At 46.8% G+C, this 23,751-nt stretch overlaps 1 protein-coding gene across 2 annotated transcripts in view; it reads right to left on the bottom strand.

The window, feature by feature from the left end:
• Positions 1 to 23,751, bottom strand: part of ACACA (acetyl-CoA carboxylase alpha) — a 221,542-nt gene that overhangs the window by 40,715 nt on the left and 157,076 nt on the right. For both annotated transcript variants that reach the window (XM_063146546.1, XM_063146547.1), the window contains 5 exons: positions 13,035 to 13,178; positions 10,834 to 10,954; positions 5,849 to 5,945; positions 2,219 to 2,315; positions 1,643 to 1,778 (listed from right to left, as the gene is read on the bottom strand). In XM_063146546.1, coding sequence (XP_063002616.1) covers positions 1,643 to 1,778; positions 2,219 to 2,315; positions 5,849 to 5,945; positions 10,834 to 10,954; positions 13,035 to 13,178 — 595 coding nt within the window. The remainder of the gene's footprint in view (positions 1 to 1,642; positions 1,779 to 2,218; positions 2,316 to 5,848; positions 5,946 to 10,833; positions 10,955 to 13,034; positions 13,179 to 23,751) is intronic.

The following is a 23,751-nucleotide window of genomic DNA, read 5'->3' as shown; positions in this document are numbered from 1 at the left end:
GAGCATCAGGCGGCGGGAAAAGGGAGGAACGGCAAATTGTGCCGCTCCCCGTTCTGAAGGGCCCAATGCTTCTTCGTCCAGCAGGATCCAGAAGCGGCCACTCGCTCCTCCACTTGCCTGCCTCCCGCCCGCCTCACCTGCCTGGCCAGACAACCCAGCAGGCCCTGCCTGCCCAGCTTACATTTTTCGGCCCGTAAGGCCCTGGAACTTACGGGAACTTCCAGGGTCTAGCGCTACACTTTGGCCGATCTCGCAGGCGGCACATGGCTTCTGAAGGTGGGAAGATGGGCGGTGCACAGGTAAGGTGGGCACGTGTATGTGTGCCCAATGGGTGGGAGCTCAGATCAGGCAGGAGGTCTCATTTCAGGCAGCAAACTGCCTAGGCCCGGTCTACCAGTCCCTGTTGCGTTTTAGACTGCTGGCAACTAAAGCGGCTTTAGATATTGCCTTCTACTCTGTGATAATCTCTGTCTTTAGAGAAATGGAGTGGACGACCTCACTTCACTTTCGTTAGAGAACAAGGTATGAAGTACAACTACATAGCCATAAGAAAATGGTGCAGAGCAGGGGCGAAGAGGCCGAGCTACCAATCAGGAAGTTCCGGACTTGAAATTCACCTGTGCCGGGAACTCATTTGGTGGCCCCACCCTCTCTCAGGGCTTTTCTAGGCGAGGCAATTATCGTGCACTCGTCATTCCCTACTCACGGTTGTTTACAGGTTCTTTAAACGACAACATGACTCTCCAGTTTTGCTTCTACGTCTAACCAGCACTTAGGGTGAAGTGTTTTTTAGAGCAGGTAAAATGGGGTATTTAATTGTAAAAGAGAAAGAAACTGCTTTTTTCACATGTGTATTTGTGCTAAACCACAGTGCCACCTAGAGGTTATGTAGTGGAAAAGCAGGAAAGAAAACATTCTTCGTGTAGTGCTCAGATCTCAATTTTGTGACGAAAATAAAAGTAGATACAGCGGATTAACCGTCGATTAACAGTACCTTTCCCTCACCACGGGACAACTGCTCTCACGTTCCTACAGGATTAAAGAGTGGGGTTTCCCTACCGGGCAAACAGAAAGGCTTCCCACACAAGTCTTCACTCTGGCATCTCCCTTTTTAGAAACTGAGCACTGCCCCCACCTTAGCTGGGCAACACTCTTAGGACTAAAGTTTTTTTTCTGAAACTTTAAAAATTGTAGCATATGGCGACATCCATCACTCCCTCTAACAGCGAACTCAGGTGGCGAGGGTTGATAGAAACGGAGCCAAAATAGGGGCCACTGAAAGAAAGGAGATAACAGGATGCTCAGTGAAATCCCATGAAAAAATCCTCAAAACCGACGGATGAGGACCAAGTAGCCACAGTGGTAGTAGGAAAAGGGAATTGAGGGGAGGGGGCAGGAAGAGTAGAATACCCTGCATGGCCAGTTTGAAGCTTGAACAGAGGCATTTCTGTTTGGATGCAGCAGGAGACACACTGACAGTGTGTTGCCAGTCCTAAGAGCATCCAGCCATGGCCCTCTATCATCTCTCATATTCTACGACTAAATCCAATCGTGCCCTGAATCATTTGCTTTCCGTCGCCTGCCTTCCCGTCGTTCCTTGGCCCTTCCCCGTTTTCAGTTCCGCATTTTTAAAAACCATCACCTTTCATTCCTCCAGAGAATCCTCTCCAGTTGGCGAAGACCATCAACGGGAGCCCTTCTCGGTTGAAGTCCTTGATCGCTTCGGCCGTCTTAAAGGCAGAGTCAGGGAACCAAACCTGGCCAGCCTGCTGGATAATCTGTTGTTGGGGTGGGGGAAGGCAGGGAAGGAGAGAAGGGAAGGGAAGCAGGAGATATTCTTTCTGAAACTTTTGAAATCTGTGGCTATACCCAGCTATACCCTCTAACTGCCAACTCAGGTGGTGAGTGCCGACGGAAACGGAGCCAAAACAGGGCTAGAGACAAACAAGACGGTGCTATCTGGAGGCTTGGTGGAAACCCGAGGTTTGCAGAAAGTGTTGGTTGTTGAACTATGGTGCAAGGCGGGGGAGCATCCACGGTGAACACAAAGGGAAAGAAGGGTCTCAGGATGCGCTGAACGGTTTGATGGATGCATTTTGGCCTCTTTAGGGTTATAAAAGTGTCTGCCGAGATTTCATAGTACAGCACTGGGGACGTTCAACTATGACTTCCATCATCCCTGACAATGGGCCGTGCTGCCTTTGGAAACAACACGTACCTTGGCTTCCGAGTCCAGGTTTGCAGGGTCTGCAGGGATGCTTAGTTCAACTGTCCTGGTTTCAACAGCAACCACTCCGACAGGTATTCCACCGAGCCTGGTAACAGCAACAAAACATATTGAGCCTATTAGGGTGGCCATATGGAAAGGAGGACAGGGCTCCTGTACCTTCAACAGTTGATTGAAAAGGGAATTTCAGCAGGTGTCCTTTGTATGCATGCAGCCCCTGCTGAAATTCCCTTTTCAATACAACTGTTGAAAATACAGGAGCCCTGTCCTCCTTTCCATAGGGTCACCCGATATTAGGGCCTCCTGAGTCCAATGCTGGTTCTGACTTCTAAGGCCCCGTGTGTACTTTTTCCAGCCCAACCTGGAGATGCCGGGTATCAAACTTGGGCCCTTCTGCAGGTAACAATGAGTAAGGAGAGACATGATAGAGGTGTACAAAAGGATGCTGGGTGTGGAGAATGTGGACAGAGAGACATTTTTCTCCCTCTCCCATAATACTAGAAGCCAATGGGGGCCATAGCTAGATCTAAGGTTTATCCCTGGATCGTCCAGGGGTCAAACCTGTTCACCTAGGTGACACACAGGGGATCCAGTGCTCAGACAGGGGCGAACCCTGGATGATCCCAGGATAAACCTTAGGTCTAACTGTGGCCAGGGTCTTCCCATGAAGCTGATGAGTGGGAGACACAGGACAGAGAAAAGGAAGGACTCCTTCACACAGTGCAGAGTTAAACGATGGAATTCCCTACCCCAAGATGAAGTGAGGACCGCCCATTTGGGTGGCTTTAAAAGGGGGGTTGGATAAATTCCTAGAGAAGAAGGCTATTAATGGCTACTAATCATGATGGCTATGCGCTACCTCCAGGATCAGAGGCAGTAAGCCTATGTACACCAGTTGCTGGGGAACATGGGCGGGAGGGTGCTGTTGCACTCATGTCCTGCTTGTGAATTTCCCATGGGCAGCTAGTTGGCCACTGCGTGAACAGAATGCTGGACTTGATGGACCGTTGGTCTGATCCAGCAGGGCTCTTATGTTCTGAACTTATTGTCTCTACGGTGCTATATATCTGGTTTCCCCTTACCCGTCCCTCAGAACAACAAGTTGATATGTCATTCATTTGTACTGACAAATCCGAACAGTAGCAGTTGTTGTTTTTTTAGGAGCTTCTAACAGGACACCACCCCTCTCCTTTCTTACTGTTCTTGAAGCCAACCCCTCGGGTAGGCTAAGCAGCGTGGTCAATGTGTACCATGGGCTTCGTAAATATGGCTGCTCCCAATAAAGTAGAACCCAGCTGGGGAAGGTAACACCACGAGCTCCATCTTAAAGCGGCAACTTATATCTTCTATGCGAAGGCTCCTGCGAGCTCATAAAAGAACATCTTTCTCCATGTATTACGGTTATTTATTGAACTTCGATGCGGCGGGGGGCAGGCGGAGGAGGAGGGGGAAAGAGCCAAGCTCAACCAACAACTTCTGCTTTCTGTTTGTATAAATTTTCTGTTTGTACAAAAACATTTTTTTTTTTTTTGTCAAGGATAGTCCATGAAGATGCTACATCTTGTTTTATTGTACGTCCCCCGACAAGGTGCCGGGGCGTAATAAAAAAAGGCAATTTACAGCCAACACTGCACATCTTCCAAACATACATACAAAAAGATGAGTTTTGGCAGCACTTAGAGTAACAATCCCAGAAGAGCACCATATATATATATATATATATATATATATATATATTCTGGGTCTGCCATCCTTTTTGAAACAATCAGTCCCGTTGGTGGCTTTAAAAAAAATAAAAAATAAAACGAGAACGAAAAGAAACCCACCGCCGGTATCCGTCTTTGTGAAAGCGAGTTCCCGACATTCCATCCTGCCCTCCCAACATTTTGTCACAGCTCGGCGTGACCGAGAAACATAAATTCAGGCAGGGCTATGCAAAGAGAGGCTGGATTGAGTTTCTAGTTCTGTGCGGCCGGTGTGACTCTTAAGGGCCTGGACGTCTTTTTACAGTAGGTAATATAATTGAGTAAGAACTTCAATTTCCTACCGGGGCGGGAAGGGGGGATTGGGGGAGCGGGAGAAAAGAAAATAAGTAAGTATCCCAGAAATGTACAGAGCTTTCCTGCTCTGCTAGTTTTAGTGGAGCCTTTCACTTGGAACATGATGTACTGTTCTACAATGCGCACGCCACCAGCCTCCGGATGGGGAAATTGCTCTCTTTTCTTGCAGTACAGCAGGGTGACGGTAACATTTGGTCTCTGAAGTTCCCGGAATAAAGATGGCAAACAACTGGAATGCAGCTGGGTTCAATTCCAGGTCCCCCCATATATCACCCCACACAAAGACAGTGATCCTATTATGCACATTATATGGAAGTAAATCCCATAGGACACAGTGCTTACTTCTAAGTAATTATCCATAGGAATGCACAGGAAGTCACATAGTCCATATCATCTTGTGGGGGCGGGGGGGGGACTTCAGTTACAATGCATTATGGAAGGGGTTTGCACTCTGCAGATGCTCAGGAGGCACTCCTGGCTGTTACTTCATGTATTCCAGGGCTTAACTTTGTCCCAGAAAACAGGCCAGAGGCGAAAGTGAGTTGTCACAATCAGTCCTGGAGTGAGGTTTGGCTGTGGTACAGGAGTGCCACTGTAATTTATCAGCCAATTTCTCAGAATTCGGTCAAGGGAAGGCCACCGAGATCACATCACACCAGTACTTTTCCAATTTCACCAACTGCCAGTCCATGTCCAGGCTCGATTCAAAGTGCTGGTATTAACATTCAAAGCCCTAAATGGATTGGGGCCAGGTTATCTGAAGGATTGCCGCTTCCCATATGTACCTTCCCAGACCCTAAGATCACCTTCAGGGGTCCTTCTTCATGAGCCCCTGCCAAAGGAAGTGAGGCAGGTGGCTACCAGGAGGAGGGCCTTCTCTGCTGTGGCACCCCAGCTGTGGAATGAGCTCCCTAGAGAGGTTCGCTTGGCACCTATATTGTACTCCTTTCGGTGCCAAGTGAATATATTTTTATTTTCCCAGTATTTTAACATCTAAGGATTTTAGCTCTGCTGTCTTAAATCTGTATTTTAAATCTCTGCATGGCCGCTGGGTTTTATTCTGGTTGTACTTTTATAGTGTGGTTTTAAGATTCCGTATTTTATATTTTATGCTGTACCTTGTGGTTTTAATTTTTACAAACCTCCCAGAGAACTTCGGCTATTGGTTTATATAGAAATGAAATGAAATGAATGGGCCATTCCTAATTTCTAAAAAGAGAAGAGGCCTAGCTCATGCCCCATCAGGAGCCCTTCCGTGAGCACTAGAAGAAGGCCTGAAAGTGTGGGGCTCTCTTCATAGGACTTTGTTTCCAGACCCCTGATCATCCTGGTTGCCCTCCTCTGAACACGCTCCAGCTTGTCTGCGTCCTTCTTGAAGTGTGGTGCCCAGAACTAGACACAATACTCTAGATGAGGCCTAACCAGGGCCGAATAGAGAGGAACCAGTTTTATTGTTTTTATCAAGTTTTATTAGCGATTGTAAGCTGCCTTGAGTGCCCTTTTTGATAGAAAAGCAGGGTACAAGTCCAATAAATAAAACAAAGTAAGTACTATGGCTTACCTGGCTCTGCCCACCACGACTGTCTGAGCCCAGGGTTGCATGATCTCCAGAAAAGACCCATAGTCAAAGAAACCACTGAGCCACTGGCCTTTTTGAGCTGCAAAGAAAGGAGGTAGAAGACAGGAAAATATCAAGAGTGGAAGATGTTACATGATGTCCCAGTAGGTCTTGAACTGGTCAACTGAGGGGTGTAACACTTACCCAAGGACTACAGAGCCTTTGGGGGTACACCCTGGCCTCTGTCACTGGGAGGCACCCCTGCCCACCTCCCGGGAAGAACGTTATGGCAAGGGGGAGACCAAGCTGGCCCCATCTATCCTCCAGTAAAGGAGCAGCTGCTTCAAGGCTCGCTTTTCCTCTTCCCTCCCCATTCCTTTTTTCCTTTTGTATCATGTCTCCGTGAGGTTGCAGCCTTTGAGCCGGGGCTGCCTGATCTTTGAGTATCTGCACAGCGCTTCTGAAATGTGAGGCACGTGATCAATGTCAAACAACAGACAAATCACGCCAGGCTAGGGAATGTCTGGACTTTGTGAAATCCGGCCCGTTTGTTCCGTGGGTTGTGCGTTGACATTCATTCTGGCGCCCGTTCAAAGACAAATCTGAATATATATTTTTCCCGCTATGTGGAAAAACATGCAATAATTCCGTCAGAAAGTGCGCGACAACGTACATAATTTACGTTAGTACGTAACATTTTGCGCACTGTCCCCCGTTCTATTCGAGTTTTCCCCGTGTATGTTTTCCAGCGTGGCATATGTCTCAGCAGAAGTTTGCATATTTTCCTGAGCACGAATCTGTGTCAATTCCAGGGAAGTCTAAATAAATAAATCTGGAAGGCCGCAGACTCTGTGCAGCCTGGGGAAGGATGGCCCGCAGCAGATTCCGCAGTTCGGATTCTCAGGAATCTAAACTCATTTTAATCGGTTTCAAATTTCACCACCATCCATAGGTAGCCAGGCAGGGATTTTGTCTGTGCAACCCTGACCGATGGAAAGGACTACAAACCAACCATATCTCCTTGTCCCAACAGGCCAAGGTGGGTCACATGATGCTCCCTGATCTTTGTTATACGCTCAGACTTGCTTTGTGATGCTCAGCTGCGACTACTTCTTGCGCAGCCTTCAGCCTGCCTTTCAACCTTGCCACCAACGTACAGGGTGCCAACTCATCCAGCAAAGAGACAATGCTCCATTTCAAACAAATCATACGGGGAGGTCCGTATTAAGACCCCAGAACCGTCTGCCTGCCCCTGGCCCTGGCTGCCTGTTTAATTTGCTCATCTGCATAAAGAGGGCCATCTATCAGCCGAAGGCATCATTTATTGTTAAACGATGGGATATGCGGGAAGCAGAGGGAATTTGCCTGCATTTAAATAAATAACTCTACGGGGTGTTTCTTCTCCTTCTTTCTTTCAAGGCATGACAAACAGCTGTCAAAAGGCAGCAGCGGCATTACAGATGCCGCTTCAAAGACTTTGCTTATTTCTAAATGTTCTTTACGATCATTTTGAAGTCAGCTTACTGGGATTCCACCCCTACCTAACTTTGGTAATGAAGAGATCTGTGCCATTTGCAGAAATTCACTGACCATTTGGGGGAGCGCTCACATCTCCGGGGCACAGCAAATGTTTTGCACGCGGAAGGTCTCGGGTTCACTCTCAGGTATCTCCGGTTGAAATGGGAGCAGGTAGCATGAATGGGAAAAGGCTTCTCATCCTGGGACCAGGGGTGGCACCGACATCTGACACCCCTGGGCAGGGCCCAGACTGGGTCCACTGCATGTGCCTGCCCTAGCCGAAACTCTGAGGGGTGCCAGGCAGCTGGATCTAGCCATCTTTTTAAAGTTCCCACAATGCCCCTGACCTAGCGGCATTCTGCGACTTGTGGGAAATTAAAAGGGTGGCCAAGGACCAGTAACCAAGGACATGTGCTCGAGTTTGCTTTCCCCCTCCTTCCTCCTAAATCCCTTCCCCCCCCCCTTTTTTAGGCTGTAAAACTGATGGGAGGGACTATCTTCTATAAATTCTGGGAGCCTCTTTCAGCTAAAGAGTGAGTTAAACGTGATGATAATAATACCAAGAGCAAGGAAAGGTGAAATCCTTAACAAACAAGAATACAATGCTCAACAAAAAGTTAAGGATATATATATACAATGAAACCATTATGTTTAATATAAAAAATATAAAGATTAACAATGGTATTGCGTTAAAAGTACAATAACATATTGCACAGACCAATGTGTAGCTAAAAAGAGGCCAAACACGTTTCAACAAAGGGTCTTCGTCAGGGGCCAATACGGACTGCTGTGTATTCCCTGGAGATTTACTTGGGCTAACTTTACAATTCCCACAATGGTGTGGTGTCACTCCCCTTTGAAAATATGTCGGGCTTCAGCCTTTCCAAACAGCCTAGGTCATGATCTTTAGAAGAATGGCGTTAACCATTCCTAGGCTGTTTGGAAAGGCTGAAGCCCGACATATTTTCAAAGGGGAGTGACACCACACCATTGTGGGAATTGTAAAGTTAGCCCCAGTAAATCTCCAGGGAATACACAGCAGTCCGCATTGGCCACTGACGAAGACCCTTTGTCGAAACCCTCTTTCTACGTGGTTTTAGTTACACATTGGTCTGTACAATAGGTCATGGTAATAATACAACAATACCCAGTCACCCAGCCCTGCCGGTATCATAGTTAGGCAGGCCTTCCAGGGCCCACTGATGGAAGATGGCGGGGGCGCTGGTCTGACTGGAGTTGTGGGGCATCAGGATACAGAGGGGTGGAGGGCCAGCCTAGCAAGCACACAAGTCTGGAAGGGATGCCAAAGCTGTCTAGATGAGGCAGGACTCAAAAAGAGGAGTTAAAGAATTGTTGTGCTAGGGCAAAAGGCAAACTGAGATATGAACTCGAAGGCAGGCCTCAGGTTTCACATCCCTCTACTTTGCACAGGGTGTCTACAAAGCTTCTGCAAAAAAGAAAAGTGTGTGTGTGTGTGTGTGTGTGTGTATTGGGGAGTGTGTGGGGGGGGGGAAGCTTTTGTGCCCAGCCTCTTTTGCAATGCTATAATTTTGAGCAGGCGTTCCCGGCTCTTGCAAAAGCCAAGTGCAAAAGCAATTAAAAGTGGAGATCTGAACAAGCCAACCTCTGCTGACTCCGACGGGATGGAAAGTGTTTTATCAAGCCCAAACTTGAAATTACTATGTCCTAATGTTCCCTTGCCTCCGTGGCCCCCCGCTGTAAAATGTGACCATCCATTTCAAAATTATCTGCTCATCGCCGAGTCCAGCGCTGATCGTTTCGATTCCAGGCCTCGTGTCGAACGTCAGTTTGAAGAATATCGCGGCGCTATCTCTCCTAATAAACGGCTTTAACTTTTCACCTAGGAGATCTCTCCTTTAACTTATCGCGGAGAATCATCTGCTTCCCCTTAACGCCTCCACTAAATTAAAAACTGAAGTCACTCAATTTGGAACATACACGCTCAAGACAAGCCAGATGAATTACCAGTGAGATGATTGTGGGGGCGGGGGGGGGGAGAGAAGTAGGGAAGGAAGGAATATTAGCCAAAACAGTTGCCAGAAAATCTATGGTTGCCACCAATCTCATTCTACCCAAGAGCCAGTGAGGCATAGTCTGGCTGCTTGAGAGACGGCGCTACACAGGAAGCCTCTGGTGTGAATTTTGGATATTTTGCCCCTGCAAAGTTTACCCTCCCCCCCTACATCCTACAGATTTTTGTGTACTTCTGTAAACTTTGGGGTTCCACCAAGCCTCCTGATACCTCCAGCTTGTGCCATTCGAGCCGGATAAAGGCAGGCACTCAAGGGATGACTTTGGTATTAAGTATATAGGATTAGTGCACAGCAGAGAGAGTGTTGCACTTAAGAGGCAGAGCAGACATTACTCCCACTCCAGGAATGCTGCCCTATCACAACAAGTTAAAGTAAGGCTTGCAATATCTAACTCTCTAAATCCAAAGCAACAGATCTGCCTTACAAGTTAAGAGCCGCTGGACTAAACCTTGAGCTCCCACACAGCTCAGATGAAAAAAGGTCCTGCAAGCACTCCTAACAAGACCCTCACTCCCTTAATAAGCTAAGTGGAGGCGATCAGAAGGTGTGAACGTAATAGAATACTGAGGATTTAAATCTACTGACGATATGAAGCAAAGAAGCCTAGCAGCAAGGAAGCAAGGCAATCTAGAGGCAAGGCAGCCAGGAAGCCTAGCAGGAAAAAGGAAGGAAGGAAGCCTAGAAGCAAGGAAGACTAGATCAGAAGGTGCAAACAGCGTAGAATACAGAGGATGTAAACCTATTGGCAATATGAAGCAAGGGAGAGTTGAATCAATGAAGCCTAGAGGCAAGGCAGCCAGGAAACCTAACAGGAAGGAAGCCTAGAGGCAAGGCAGCCAGGAAGCCCAGCAGGAAGGAAGCCTAGAGGCAAGGCAGCCAGGAAGCCTAGCAGGAAGGAAGCCTAGAGGCAAGGCAGCCAGGAAACCCAGCAGGAAGAAAGCCTAGAGGCAAGGCAGCCAGGAAGCCCAGCAGGAAGGAAGCCTAGAGGCAAGGCAGCCAGGAAGCCTAGCAGGAAGGAAGCCTAGAGGCAAGGCAGCCAGGAAGCCTAGAAGGAAAAAGGAAGGAAGGAAACCTAGAAGCAAGGAAGACTAGCTCAGATGGTGCAAACAGCGTAGAATACAGAGGATGTAAACCTATTGGCGATATGAAGCAAAGGAGAGTTGAAGCAATGAAGCCTAGAGGCAAGGCAGCCAGGAAGCCTAGAAGCAAGCAAGCAAGGAAGCCTAGAATCAAAGAAGACTATATCAGAAGGCGTGAACAGCGTAGAATAGGGAGGATTTAAATTTACTGGCAATATGAAGCAACTTTCTGTGGGTTTTGCTATTCACAACTATTTATATGTGGAGTGACAAGACAGGCTTTTTTCCTCAGTCCAGTGTGTCCCAAATTACATCCTGCCAAAGGAAGGGTACATACTCGGGTGAGACCGTCCAGCCAGCATCCAGCGAGGATCATAAGGCGTCTTGGTGGGAACAAAGTCAATGGCTCTTTCTATCGGGTCCTTTACGGTGAGCACCGGAACGGGGCTGAACACACTCTAAAAGGAAGGAGGACAACATCAGAAGCTGCCTATACTGACAGGAAACACCTTTCCAGAGGTTTCAGTACCACTGTGCTAAGTCCTGCCGTGATGCAAACGGTCTCAAGCATATCGCCATTTTAATAAAATAACAGACAAATCCTCAAACTACAGCTCCCAAGATGCCTTGGGGAAAGCCATATAAATTAGAAGTGATGTGGTCTGACATCCATTTGCAATACAGACTTGTTTTTAGGGTGACTGAATCATGTTTTAAGGCACTGGCCCAATACAAAGCGTCAAAATTTGTAATTGTCCCCAGTGCCCTCCGTCCCCCTGTCATCTACGGAATGCCATTCCCGGGGAGATCCGCCGGGCGTCTTCATTGTATACATTCAGACATCAGGTAAAAAGCTTCCTCTTCCAACAGGCATTTAATCTGTTGCTCTGATTCTTAACTTGACTGCTTGCTCTTTAATATTTTTATTTTTAAAATATTTAAATCTTTGGTTATTTTCATGGTTGTGTTTATTGTTGTGGTTGCTACCTTATTGTTGTTCTGGGATTTTTATGATTGTAAACTGCTCCAAGGCTATCTGCTAGTTGAGCAGCACATAAAGTTAATAAACAAAGAACATAAAGGGATAATTCTTAATTTTCAGACACTAGTATTTTAGGCTATCATTCTCCCCTCCCCCCACCCCATCGTATCCTATGGTTCCACATTTAACTGTTGTTGTACCTCGATTTCTATCTAGCCTTTTGAGGTGTCCATGGAGTTCAATCCTTCAACCAGCTACTCAGCCTTGATGGTGCCCCTGTGTTATGGCTAAGAGGAGGGGCCTTCATGTTGTGGCCCCCGCGTTATGGAATGAGCTTCCCAGAGAGACTCCCCGGGTGCCTACGTTGTGCTTTTTTTGGCCACAAGCAAACCTTTCTTTCTTTCTTTCTTTCTTTCTTTCTTTCTTTCTTTCATAAAATTATTTTCCTAGGCATTGTAGTCTTTTCATTTCTGTTGATTCCAATCTGTTGATGTATTTTAAATCGTTGCACTGCACCAAAGTTTTATTTGGCTTTTGATTTCGATTTTATACTGCCATTTTAAATTTTAAAACTGATTTTTATCATCTTGTATTTTATGCTTTTAATTGTTGTGAACCACCCAGAGAGTTCTGGCTCTTGGGCAGTATAGAAATGCAATAAACGAACAAACAGGGTAGGACTCTGAGGCAGATGCACAAGGGCCCCAGAATCCTGCCCTTACAGGAAGGGGTGACGGATGCAGAAAGTCTGACTTACCTTCTTTTGAAATAAGTGAAGTACCGTATTTCTTCGATTCTAAGACGCACTTTTTTCCCCGTATAAACATCTCTAAAAACGGGGTGCGTCTTAGAATCGCGGGTGCGTTTATTATTTCTTAGAATCAAAGCTTTTTTTCTGTTGGTGGTACTGAAATGAGTGTGCGTCTTACAATCGATGGCGTCTTAGAATCGAAGAAATACGGTAATACATATTACCATAGATGGACCACCCCGCCCGCTCTGTGGCTGCATTCGGACCACGCAGTAGTCAATGGTGGGTTAATAGTCAGCTCCACAGTTGATCATCGAGGGGGCTCGATTATAATCAACCATGGTGTGGTTTAAGACCAGCGTTGGGTTGACTTTTAGTCAACAGTGTGTTTGATTGACACATCGCCTGCCCTCCCCCCTCCCAGTCCTCCCGCTGGTATCCCATCATCCATTGCGAGTTCTGCTAGCTGGACTAGAGCGGCAGCCACCACTTTGGTCACTCCTGCCAGGGGACTCTGTAGTCGCCGAAAATAACCAACGAAATAGTCAACAGTGCCCGACACACGACACAATAACCAACGGTTATTCAAATAATCAACTCTCACAGCGTTGGTTACTTTGGCCGAATAACCAACCATGGTGTGAAGAAGTCCTGACAGACCATACAATAACCAACCATTGACTATTTAACCCACCATTGTCTATTTAACCCACCGTTGGTTATCGTGTCATCTGAACCCAGTCCGTAAGTCCATTAAGCCCAAGTCTAAAATCAGAAGCAGAACTAAAGTGGGAATAGGGAGTACCTTGGGCATGTAGGACAGCCACAGCAGAATGTTATAGACACCTTCGAAGTCGTCACAAACTGTGCTGTGCGTCACCCCGTTGTTGTGCATGATTTGAATCCCACCCAGCTGGTTGTTAGATGTGTATACTTCTCTTCCAAGCACCTGTTTGAAAAGAGAGAGAGAAAGAGACCTTTTAACCTAGTGCATTTTCTGGATTTTTTTTAAAACGCACCCAATAGTATTTATTTATTTATTTAAATGTTTCATTCTATGGATTTTATACTGCTCTACAACAGTAATCTAGCTGGCTCACATAAGAATGAGGAAACAAATACATCAGAAAAACATCCTCCTGGGGGAAAAACAAACGAATTAGGAACACAATCAACCACACCCAACAACAATCTTTAAAACAGCAATTGCGATGGAGCTTTAAAAATAAATTCTTCCCCACCCCAACGTAAACCTCCACCTTAATAAACTGGGTTTCTCTTGGAACTGAAAATGTAACAAAGCTCTTGTGGATGGACAACTTTTTGAGAAGACGCCCACCGGTGACCATGTAGGACCTCAGATGATGATGATTTCTTTATGATTTATTACAGTTATCTCTCAATCTTCCTCAAAAGAAGTTGAGGAAGATTGGCTTTCTCTCTCCTCTCACCCATTTTATCCTCCCAATAACCTTGCGAGGTAGGGTAGGTTGAGAGAGAATGGGGGACAGCGACGGGCTCAAAGTCGCCCAGTGAGATTCATGGCCCAAGTGGGGTTCTGAACCGGAGTCGACGCCAGAAATCACAAAAGCGGGACCCACTCGCGAATGGCAGAATCCGCACAGTTGAAGCAGCGAGGAAATACGCTACAAGAATACGCTTATTGAGCATAGAGGCCTTGAAAGGCCTTGAGGTGAATTATTACGATGGCGCCTTCACAGAGCCCTCACTCCTTCTCAATATGGAGTTCCTTAGTTCCTCTAGAGCAGTGGTTCTCAACCTTCCTAATGCCGCGACCCTTTAATACAGTTCCTCATGTTGTGGTGACCCCCCAACCATAAAATTATTTTCGTTGCTACTTCATAACTGTAATTTTGCTACTGTTATGAATCGTAATGTAAATATCTGATATGCAGGATGTATTTTCATTGTTACAAATTGTACATAATTAAAGCATAGTGATCACAAAAACAATATGTAATTATATATTGTGAAATATTTATTTCTAATTACAAATAAATGAAATGCCTCAGTTCCTAAGACCATCAGAAATATGTGTTTTCCGATGGTCTTAGGCGACCCCTGTGAAAGGGTTGTTCGACCCCCAAAGGGGTCCCGACCCACAAGTTGAGAACCGCTGCTCTAGAGCCTGTGGGTTTGGGAGTTTCAGCGAGCCTCCCTCGCCCTCTGGAAATGCAATGGACGTAGTGTGAAATATTAAGGGATTGCCTCATAACCCTCTCCAAGGCTATATTGGAGGACTGTAAGGAGCAGGCTCATGGCCCATTTGTATGATCTGGCATACAAATGGAAGCTGTATTTATTTATTTGTTTGTTTATTACACTTATATACCACCCCCATAGCCAGGGCTTTCTGGGCGGTTTAGAGAAATTCCAAAATTAAGACAAAAAAAAAATGTATATGAAATTTAAAATTCTAAAACACAGAACATATATACATAAAGCATTAAAAACTGTTAAAAAACTAAACATGTGGGTGATTAAGATGTGCTGCCATATGCCTGGGCAAAGTCTTAACCTGGCACCGGAAAGATAGCAGTGTTGGTGGCTGGCGGGCCTCGTCAGGGAGATCATTCCATAGTCTGGAACATGCCATATTTTTTCCAATGGCAGCTACTGTCCTACAAAACATGGTGCCCATGCATACAGCCCCCCAACCCCAAGAACCATGCAAATGGCTCTTCCATGCGACAGTATCGGCGCCATAAGTCCACCAGCCACACTACGCATCCCCAAAGGTGAACCCGTGGGGATGGGAGGTGTCATAAGAGAGGCAGTGTGGTATAATGGTTAGAGTGTCAGATTTGGACTCGGAGTCGACGCCAGAAATCGCAAAAGCGGGACCCACTCGCGAATGGCAGAATCCGCAGAGCTGAAGCAGCGAGGAAATACGCTACAAGCGTACGCTTAGAGAGCAAAGAAGCCTGGAAAGGAACAAGACTGAAAACGACCTTGCCCCCCGCTACAAAAAGGGGGAAAGGGGGAAATTTCACGGCGCGCGAACAGGTACAAAACCCCCTGGCGTTTCCGTCAAAGGAGACCATAAGAATGAGGCTCTGACCACCGGCCTCTCAATTCTCTTGCGCACTGCTCCTTTCTTCTAATCTCAGCCCAAGCGCCACACGGCCCGGTTCTCATTCCCCCGCTGTCTCTTCCCATTTGGCCTCTCGCTGACTGATACACTGATCTCTCGGTCACTCGGCTTTCTGCTCCGCTGGGTCCATATTACTAATAACACCTCTGCCACGGCCAGTTTACCTCATGAAGGCAGGAGCACATCATTACAAAATAAACTCATAACTTTGACATTCGAGCAAATACACGCCATTTGTTATTTTTATGGCTCGACTCTTTCCAACAGGCAGAGGGCATTATGTACCGGCTTCATTTAGATCTGGGGGGGGAAAACACCACAAAAATAAAATAATAATTCCACACAAAAAAACCACCACCACCACACGCACCTATCTAAAAACAACAACACACTAGAAAACGCAACTGACTTGAGGTAAATTATTAAGATGGCGCCTTCATAGCCCCACTGCTTCACAAAATGGCGTTCCTAGGCCTGGGACTCATGGAGCTTTGATAGGCCTCCTTCGCCCTTAGGAAATGCAACCAACTTGAGCTGAATTATTAAGATGGTGCCTTCATATCCTCACTGCTTCACAAAATGGCGTTCCTAGGCCTGGGACTCATGGAGCTTTGATAGGCCTCCTTCGCCTAGACCTATAGCCAAGAGTGGCCCACCCCCTAATTTTTCTCATCTCCAGTATTTTTAAATAAAAATAATTAAACAACAATTTATAATTTTGCCTTTAGCTGGCCTGCAAATCAGATGAACTGCCCCTTCTACTTGCTTGGCAGCCCCACAGGGCTTTTAGGCTGGCAACGGACCTGCCTTCTTCCCCAGAAAATGCAACTGACTTGAGGTGAATTATTACAATGGCGCCTTCACATAGCCCTCGCTCCTTCTCAAAATGGAGTTCCTTAGGCCTCCAGAGCCTGTGGGTTTGGGAGTTTCAGCAAGCCTCCATCGCCCTCTGGAAATGCAATGGACATAGCGTGAAATATTAAGGGATTGCCTCATAATCCCCTCCGAGTCCACATTGGCGGACTGTAAGGAGCAGGCTCATGGCCCATTTGGGACTGCACAGACTTTACATGATGTGGCATACAAATGGAAGCTGTAAACATGCCATATTTTTTTTCAATGGCAGCTACTGTCCTGCAAACCATGGTGTCCATGCATACAGACCCCCAACCCCAGAGGTACCAATTCATGCAAATAGCTCTCCCATGCGCCATAAGTTCACCAGCCACGCTATGCATCCCCAAAGGTGAACCCATAGGGATGGGAGGTGTCATAAGAGAGGCAGTGTTGTGTAATGGTTAGAGTGTTGGATTTGGACTCGGGAGATCCGGGTTCTAGTCCCCACTCAGCCATGAAGCTTACTGGGTGACTTTGGGCCAGTCACGGACTCTCAGCCACCTTGTGTTCCTTGCAAGAGGGGAAAAAGGCGGGATATAAACCTAATAAATAAAACAAATTGGTCCTAGAAGCCAACACACAACTCTCTGCTAAAGTGGTTCTCCTCAGAAGCAACTGCAACTGGAGAATGAAAAGGCAGAGGGGACATTCGCAAATCAGGAGGCGTCTTTCCATGCGCAGCCTGCTGCCAAGGTGATGTTTCCAGAGTTTGGGCCTAGCAGCTGCAAGTTCAAAGGCCCAAGAGTTCTGAGGTGGTCACCACACATAGAGATTGGGCAAAAGGCAAGGCCTCGGTCATCCAGGTAACAAGGTAACAAGGCAACACAACAGGCGATGGGCAGGCAGAAGGACAGCCAGAGTACAGCCCAGAAGTATTCACACAGAAATCAGTCGAGAAAGCTGTCCGGAGTCAAGGCAAAGGAAGCTAGATTCAAGAAGGTCTAGTCAACGTTGTTTCCAGCACCCCTTTCAGCCCTATTTGCAGAGCCACACTTAAGCTGGTGATGGCAGCTGAAAAGGTGAGCAAGGCTCCTACATGCAAGGAGAGCTTTTCTCACCAGGAGGCCTCTGGCTCAGTCTAGCACCTCTTCTGAGTCTCTGACTTTTCAGGCGACATCTCTCCTTGGAGGCTGGGAGGTTTCTCCGTCTCCACCTCTGAGCCAGGGTTCTTGTCCTCTACAGGTAATGCCCTGACGGTCGTCACCCCTGACGGACCGGGCTCTTCCCAGGGTAAACATGTTCAAAGCCCCGCAATGGCTGCCAATCGGCGCTGTGTCGGTTATATTCCGCCAAGCTGCACCGTTAAAAAGTCTAGGACTCACCCTGACTTTTTCGTTGGGAGTGAGGTCACCCTGGCTCTTCTGCCGTCTGACCTCGCGGTGGGGTGGGGTGGCGGGGCATGGCGGTCCTGGCGGCTGGCGATTGATCACAAGAAGGCAGGGGGAGGCAGCACCAGTAACCAATGACCGCCAGGAACCTCGCGCTCTCTCCTTGGCATGGGGATTACACAGCGCAAGCCTGCAGGAGGAAAACCGCGGGCTTTAGGGGGAACGTGGCACCAATGCGGCACCATCAAGCCAGGCCCCTGGTCTACTGGCAAATCTTGGGCATTACTGGTGGCGGCTGATTTTCCCAGTGGGAGCATGGTAGACAAACTTAACGGCAACAGGTACATCCATCTCCTGCCTTCTTTTTTATGCCTGGATTCACAACAACATGAGGACAAATGACACCCCTCTGGAGGGCAAATTTGGACCAGGTTCCCCCTTCTTTTAAATGGATCACAGAATCATAGGGTTGGAAGGGGCCTCTAAGGCCATCAAGCCCAACCCCCTGCTCAATGCAGGAATCCCCCTTAAAGCATCCCTGACAGGTGGCTGTCCAGCTGCCTCTTCAAGGCCTCTAGGGAGGGAGAGCCCACCACCTCCCTAGGCAATTGGTTCCATTGTCGTACTGCTCTAACAGTCAGGAAGTTTTTCCTGATGTCCAGCCAGAATCTGGCTTCCTGTCATTTGAGCCCATTATTCCATGTCCTGCCATCTGGGATGATCGAGAAGAGATCCTGTCCTTCCTCTGTGTGACAATCTTTCAAGTATTTGAAGAGTGCTATCATGTCTCCCCTCAATCTTCTCTTCTCCGAGTTAAACATGCCCAGTTCTTTCAGTCTGCTTTGTTTACATTGAAACTGTTGTGTAGGTATTTTATTTATAGCCCAACAATTATCCACATTCAGAATTACTCAGACATCTTTACTCTGCCACACTATTACTTCTGGGCAAACAGGTTTTGCAGGTTTTGTTTTAAAAAAAAGCCTATGAAACCTATTTTACCAGTAGCAATAGTCGGATGAGCGTACACACAACAAACAGTGTCTAAATCACTGTCAACTTCTGGTGTGTATGTGCATATCTATCATCCATCTCCCATCTAAATTAACTAAACCAATAACCACCAGTTGGCTTTCAAACGCAGCTTAGGGTCCATGCCGCCTCCGCTGTCAAAACACAGTGACAAGTAAATATGGCTCCTGACTTGGCATTAGGCAGGCATCTCATTTCTTGCAACTCTTTTGCTGCTTCACTCAAAGCATCTTGATGGACTAGTGGGGGGGGGGAAGGGGGGGCGAGAGAAGGAGCTGCCTATTTATCTTTATCTCCAAAACAGGATTTAAAGGGCAAGAGCAGACGGTATATATTAGACCACTTTCGCTGCTTGTCAGCGGCAGTAAACCTGAACCGTCCGCACCGTCTCCAGATAAGTGGCGACCGCGGCAGCTCCAGTTTGCCTCTGGCAAGATTCCTCGGTGGAGATTAGCTCAGCTTTCTTTTTATTTCTCCCTCCGACCAGAGCCCGTTTCTCTATGTTCCATTCCATGCACTCCCCCTGTCACTCACTGGCAAAGAGAGAGAGAGGGAATATTTATTTGCCTATATATATATATATATATATATATATATACACACACACACACACACACAAACTCACTCACACACACATCCCGCCTTTCATTTTAAAGATCTCCAGCAGCTGGCAGAACATGCTAAAATGATACAAATTAACACATCTTATAAAAAGAAGCGATTACCTCCCTAAAACGGTAACTGGAGTATCCCCAAAAGCTCTTTAGGAAAATGCACCTTGGATTGGCAACTAAAAATAAGCAGGAAAAGGGCGAGTGAAATTCCTCCCAAGAGAGGAAGTTTTGCAACTGGTGCCCACACAGAAAAGGCCCTGCCTGGCCACACCGCCCACTGTGTTCCAGAAAGCTTTCTAGGAAAGCTTTTGTCCCAGGCATTTAACAGCATTTAACAACATGAGCTGAGTTTGTTTTTTAATGGACCCAGAACAGCTGTTTTTATAAGGATACTGTTGTTTTTATGCTTTTTGTGTTTTTCAACTTTGTATATTTGTTTTTTATGTTTACTGTTTTTAACTTTTGTAAACCGCCCAGAGAGCTTCCGCTATGGGGCGGTATATAAATGCATTAAATAAATAAATAATACATAAGGAAGGATCTTAATGTACAGTTCGCTTCATTCCCTCTGGGCCAAAAACAGAACTGGAAATCTCTACAACGGACAGCCAATTTAGCAGTTATATAGACCTTGGGATATTCTCAAACGCTTCACAGACTTTTATCTTGATATCTTAATAAAGGAGGAACAGTATTATTATCCCTTCCGACTGCAGATGTGTGAGGCTGAAAGAAAGGATGGCTTGCCAAAGGCCGGGTCGAAACACGAACAGGCGATTTCTCGGCTCACAGCTCAGTCTCTTGGTCCCTCTGTGTCAAGCTATGCAAGTGGAGCCATTTGCTTACTCTGCATAAATGGTTCAGTGTCCAGGTTTTCCAAAGGACATGGGCAGGAGAAGGAAGGAAGGATATGGGAATTTGAAAGTGGTGGCATCTTTTTTTCGCACTACCAGGGCTGGCTCCAAGCTTTTGAGGGCCCTTGAACAAGACACCCTTTGAATGGCAGGGGGTCTACTTCCTCACCACCATTTTCACTTGCTTTCGCTCCTCTCCCCCTTTCTTGTCATGGCTCCCCCTTGCTCGCTTGACAGGCAGAGAGCCAGGGAGCATGCAGGCCGCGGCATCTGCTCCTCCTCAACATCTCTGTTGCCTGGGCCGGAGCGAGAGGCAGGGGAACAAGCCAGCTGCAAGGGTGAAGAGGAGGGGCAGTCCTCCGGGTATCATGGTCCCAAGTTGTTTATGGCTAGAAAGCTCATTGAATTGGGCCTGGGAAAGGACTGGAAGCTCTTGTCAGTGGGCCCCCGCTGGGATAGTGGGCCCTCGGCAGGTGCCCAATCATGCTCGCCCTGCACACTACGCACCATCAGCCTGAGTTCATCCCCATGGAGGAGAGGGGGAAACCAGGCCATTCCACAACCCCTGCAGAAAGACTTAGTTCCCCCCCTCCCTCTTCCTTCCCTATTCCTTTTTCCTTGCGTGTCGTGTCTTTTTAGATCGCAAACTTACAGCCATGGACTGTCTTCCTTTACTGCATTATTTGTAAGCTGCTCCAGGAGTCTTTTAGGCTGAGCAGTCGGATACAAATACTCTAAACAAACGAAGAAACTTTGCCATCTCCTGAGCCTGTCCGTTTTATATTTCTCCTGGCTTTGCTCCTTCTCTCACCCGGAGCCTGCACAACTTGTAATGCTCCCAGTTGAAGTTAGCCATCCTGTGCCTGTCCTGGGCCTCAGATTTTGCCCTCCCAGGCGGAGGGTGCAAACAGGAGATCCTTGGTGCCACACTACAGGGGTTGCCCAATTCTATTTAGCTTGGTAGAGAGGAGCATCCACGCCGTCCACTTTACTCTGCCCTGTTCTTTCCTCTTTGTTCGCCTGCTTCCTGCCTCAAAGGAAGAAGAAAGGGAAACAAACCCATACAAATCCCCTCTGAAGGAATTAACGCTGAAAGAAAGAGTTAAAGTTCCAGTCCAATTACCTACAATTGAGCCTCGAAGAGCTTTCAGCTTCATCGATCAGCACTTCTGCCCTGCCCATTAAAAGTTATTAGATGGTGGAATAATGGCACCTTGATCACAAAGGCAGGTCCTGGCGCCGGTTTCCAAAGAGCAACCTGTGCCTTTAAACAAGGGACGGGCCATGTTTTGGGGTTTCCACGTCGCCGCAAGTTATAACAGGGCTGGGGAACCTCCAGCTGCCTGGCCGATAGGAAGGGGTTATGGGAAAAGTTGTTCAGCTACATCTGGAGGGCCTGAGTTTCCTCAGCCCTGAGTTAGAAGAAGAGTCCTACTGGAACAGGGCAAAGTTGGGACTTGGAGCAAAAGCTTAGATCAGTCTTCCCCAACCTGGTGACCTCCAAGTGTTTTGGACTACAACTCCCATAGTTCCCAGTCAGCACACCCATTACTCCCATAATTCCCAGACATGGTGCAACAGCACCCTCCTACCCATGTTCCCCAGCAACTGGTGCACACTTAGGTTACTCTTCCCAAGCGGTTCAACAATACCCTTTGCACCAGAACCCTGGCTCAGGATCAAGCCAAGAAATGACTCTCCTTTTGTTAGATCAATGTTCTTTTCACCCAAGGACGAGATCCAAACAGCCCTTAAGCACGACTCCACCATTCCAGCGACAGAGGGTTCAAAAGCGCTTTATTGATTAGTAATCAAGGCCTGGTCTCTTCAAAGGGAGCAATCAGACAAAAGACATAGGGAATATGGTACAGTATTAAAGCTTTCAAGGGGCAGGGCCCAGTAGCAGCATTAACCAATCAGAATGTAACACTGAGGCATAGCTAATTAGGCTAAACAGTCCTGTAAACAATACCTTTGGCCTGACAGTAAGTTATAGAAGTTAACTTCGACACAGACAGCTGGAGCCAGAACTCTTGTTTATATTAGTAATCAAGGATGCAAGGACGCACACAAGGAGACATTCTCATACAGGGCATTATGACATTTTGCTTGGTGTGCAATGGAGACTTTACAGTTTCCTGTTAAAAATGGAGGTGGTTCTGCTAACACTTTAGTTCTTGGACATGCTGCTCCCATTCCCAAACACCCATCCATCCCCACTGCAGCAAGAGGCCTTTTCGCCTCCGTTCCTCGGAAACCAGACTGCAGCCTTTGCATTTCTAATCGAGGAACACACGAGCTGCTCCTGCACTTTTTAATTTACGAGCATTCGGTGGGGGACCTTTTCTGACTTGGGAACATATTGGCTCGGTCTAATGCTTGGAGATTATTAAAGCTGGCGCTAGGCTCCTGCTATCAGCTCTGCAGATCTTTTATTTAGAAGATGTGGGCCACTAAACGCACAAAAAGCTCCCCATCACCTCCACATTAAAACCCCAAGCGCCTGGTAAATGGAATTATATAGCTGTCATCTCCTTTCCCCAAAGTTTTAAGAGTACAATGGAGTCATTCCCCCCCCCCCCCGCCCCCGCCCCAAGCCATCTCCCTGCACTCCATCCCTAGCTCCAGAACGGAGAGGTCTACTTTGTATTGATTTAAAGTCGCGGAAATAAATAAAACTGCTTCGCCACCGTGGTTCACAAGAAATTCATGGTACACAATTGCATGATATATTTGAAGAGCTGTTCGCAAACTCTCTTTTTTCCCTGGTGAGTGATTCGGGGGGGGCGGGAGGGGGGAGACAGAGGGGGGGGAGCACAACGAAAGCCTGCCAGTTATTGGGAATGCCCATAGACTGCAAATCCAAATGAAAGCAGTCTCCTTTTTAGGCTGCATCCAGTGCAGCATCCTTGAAAATATTTCAGTCTGCCCCAGAACAAATCTTTGCACATTTTTCTATCTATAACCCATTACTCCTTTCTGGTATATAATAATAATAATAATAATAATAATAATAATAATAATGGATTCCTAATAGCCATAGAGGATCAAGTTACAGCAACGGAGAACTACCAAAAATACATCATAAAAGATAACAGTGTAACAGATTTATGTAGGAAATGTCATCAATTCCAAGAAACAATACGCCATGTAACAGGAGAACGTAAAATTCTGGCAGGAATGGACGGACACAATACAGCTGAAAAAATAATTCACCAACAACTGGCCATCAAAATCAACCTCATCAAACAACCTACACCATACTATGCATACTCACCCAAAACAATCTTGGAAAATGCAGATCATAAAATGTACTAGGGCAGAACAATTCATATGGACCAAACAATACCCTGCAACCAACCAGACATAACAGTTGTAGACAAAAAAGAAAAAAACACTTACCTCATCGACATAGCAATACCTAACAACAAAAATGTTATAGAAAAGGAAGAGGAAAAGAGAAAAAAATATACACCACTGGCTATCAAAGCTAAGGAACTATGGCAACAGAAAAAGGTCACAATTATTGTTAGTCACATCAGTCCATCGGCATCACATCAACAAACAATACAGAAAACCTACCAAAACACATCCACACCACCATCCAGAAAGCAGTCATACTGAAAACATGCTCAATAGTCAGGAAATTCCTGAATCAGTAAAAAGCACGGTAGAGGCTTTA

The sequence above is a fragment of the Elgaria multicarinata genome, chromosome 22, assembly GCF_023053635.1.
Source record: "Elgaria multicarinata webbii isolate HBS135686 ecotype San Diego chromosome 22, rElgMul1.1.pri, whole genome shotgun sequence".
NCBI classification, from domain to species: domain Eukaryota; kingdom Metazoa; phylum Chordata; class Lepidosauria; order Squamata; family Anguidae; genus Elgaria; species Elgaria multicarinata.
Note: the sequence above shows the minus strand (reverse complement) of the source record. Positions and strands in the feature narration are given on the sequence as shown.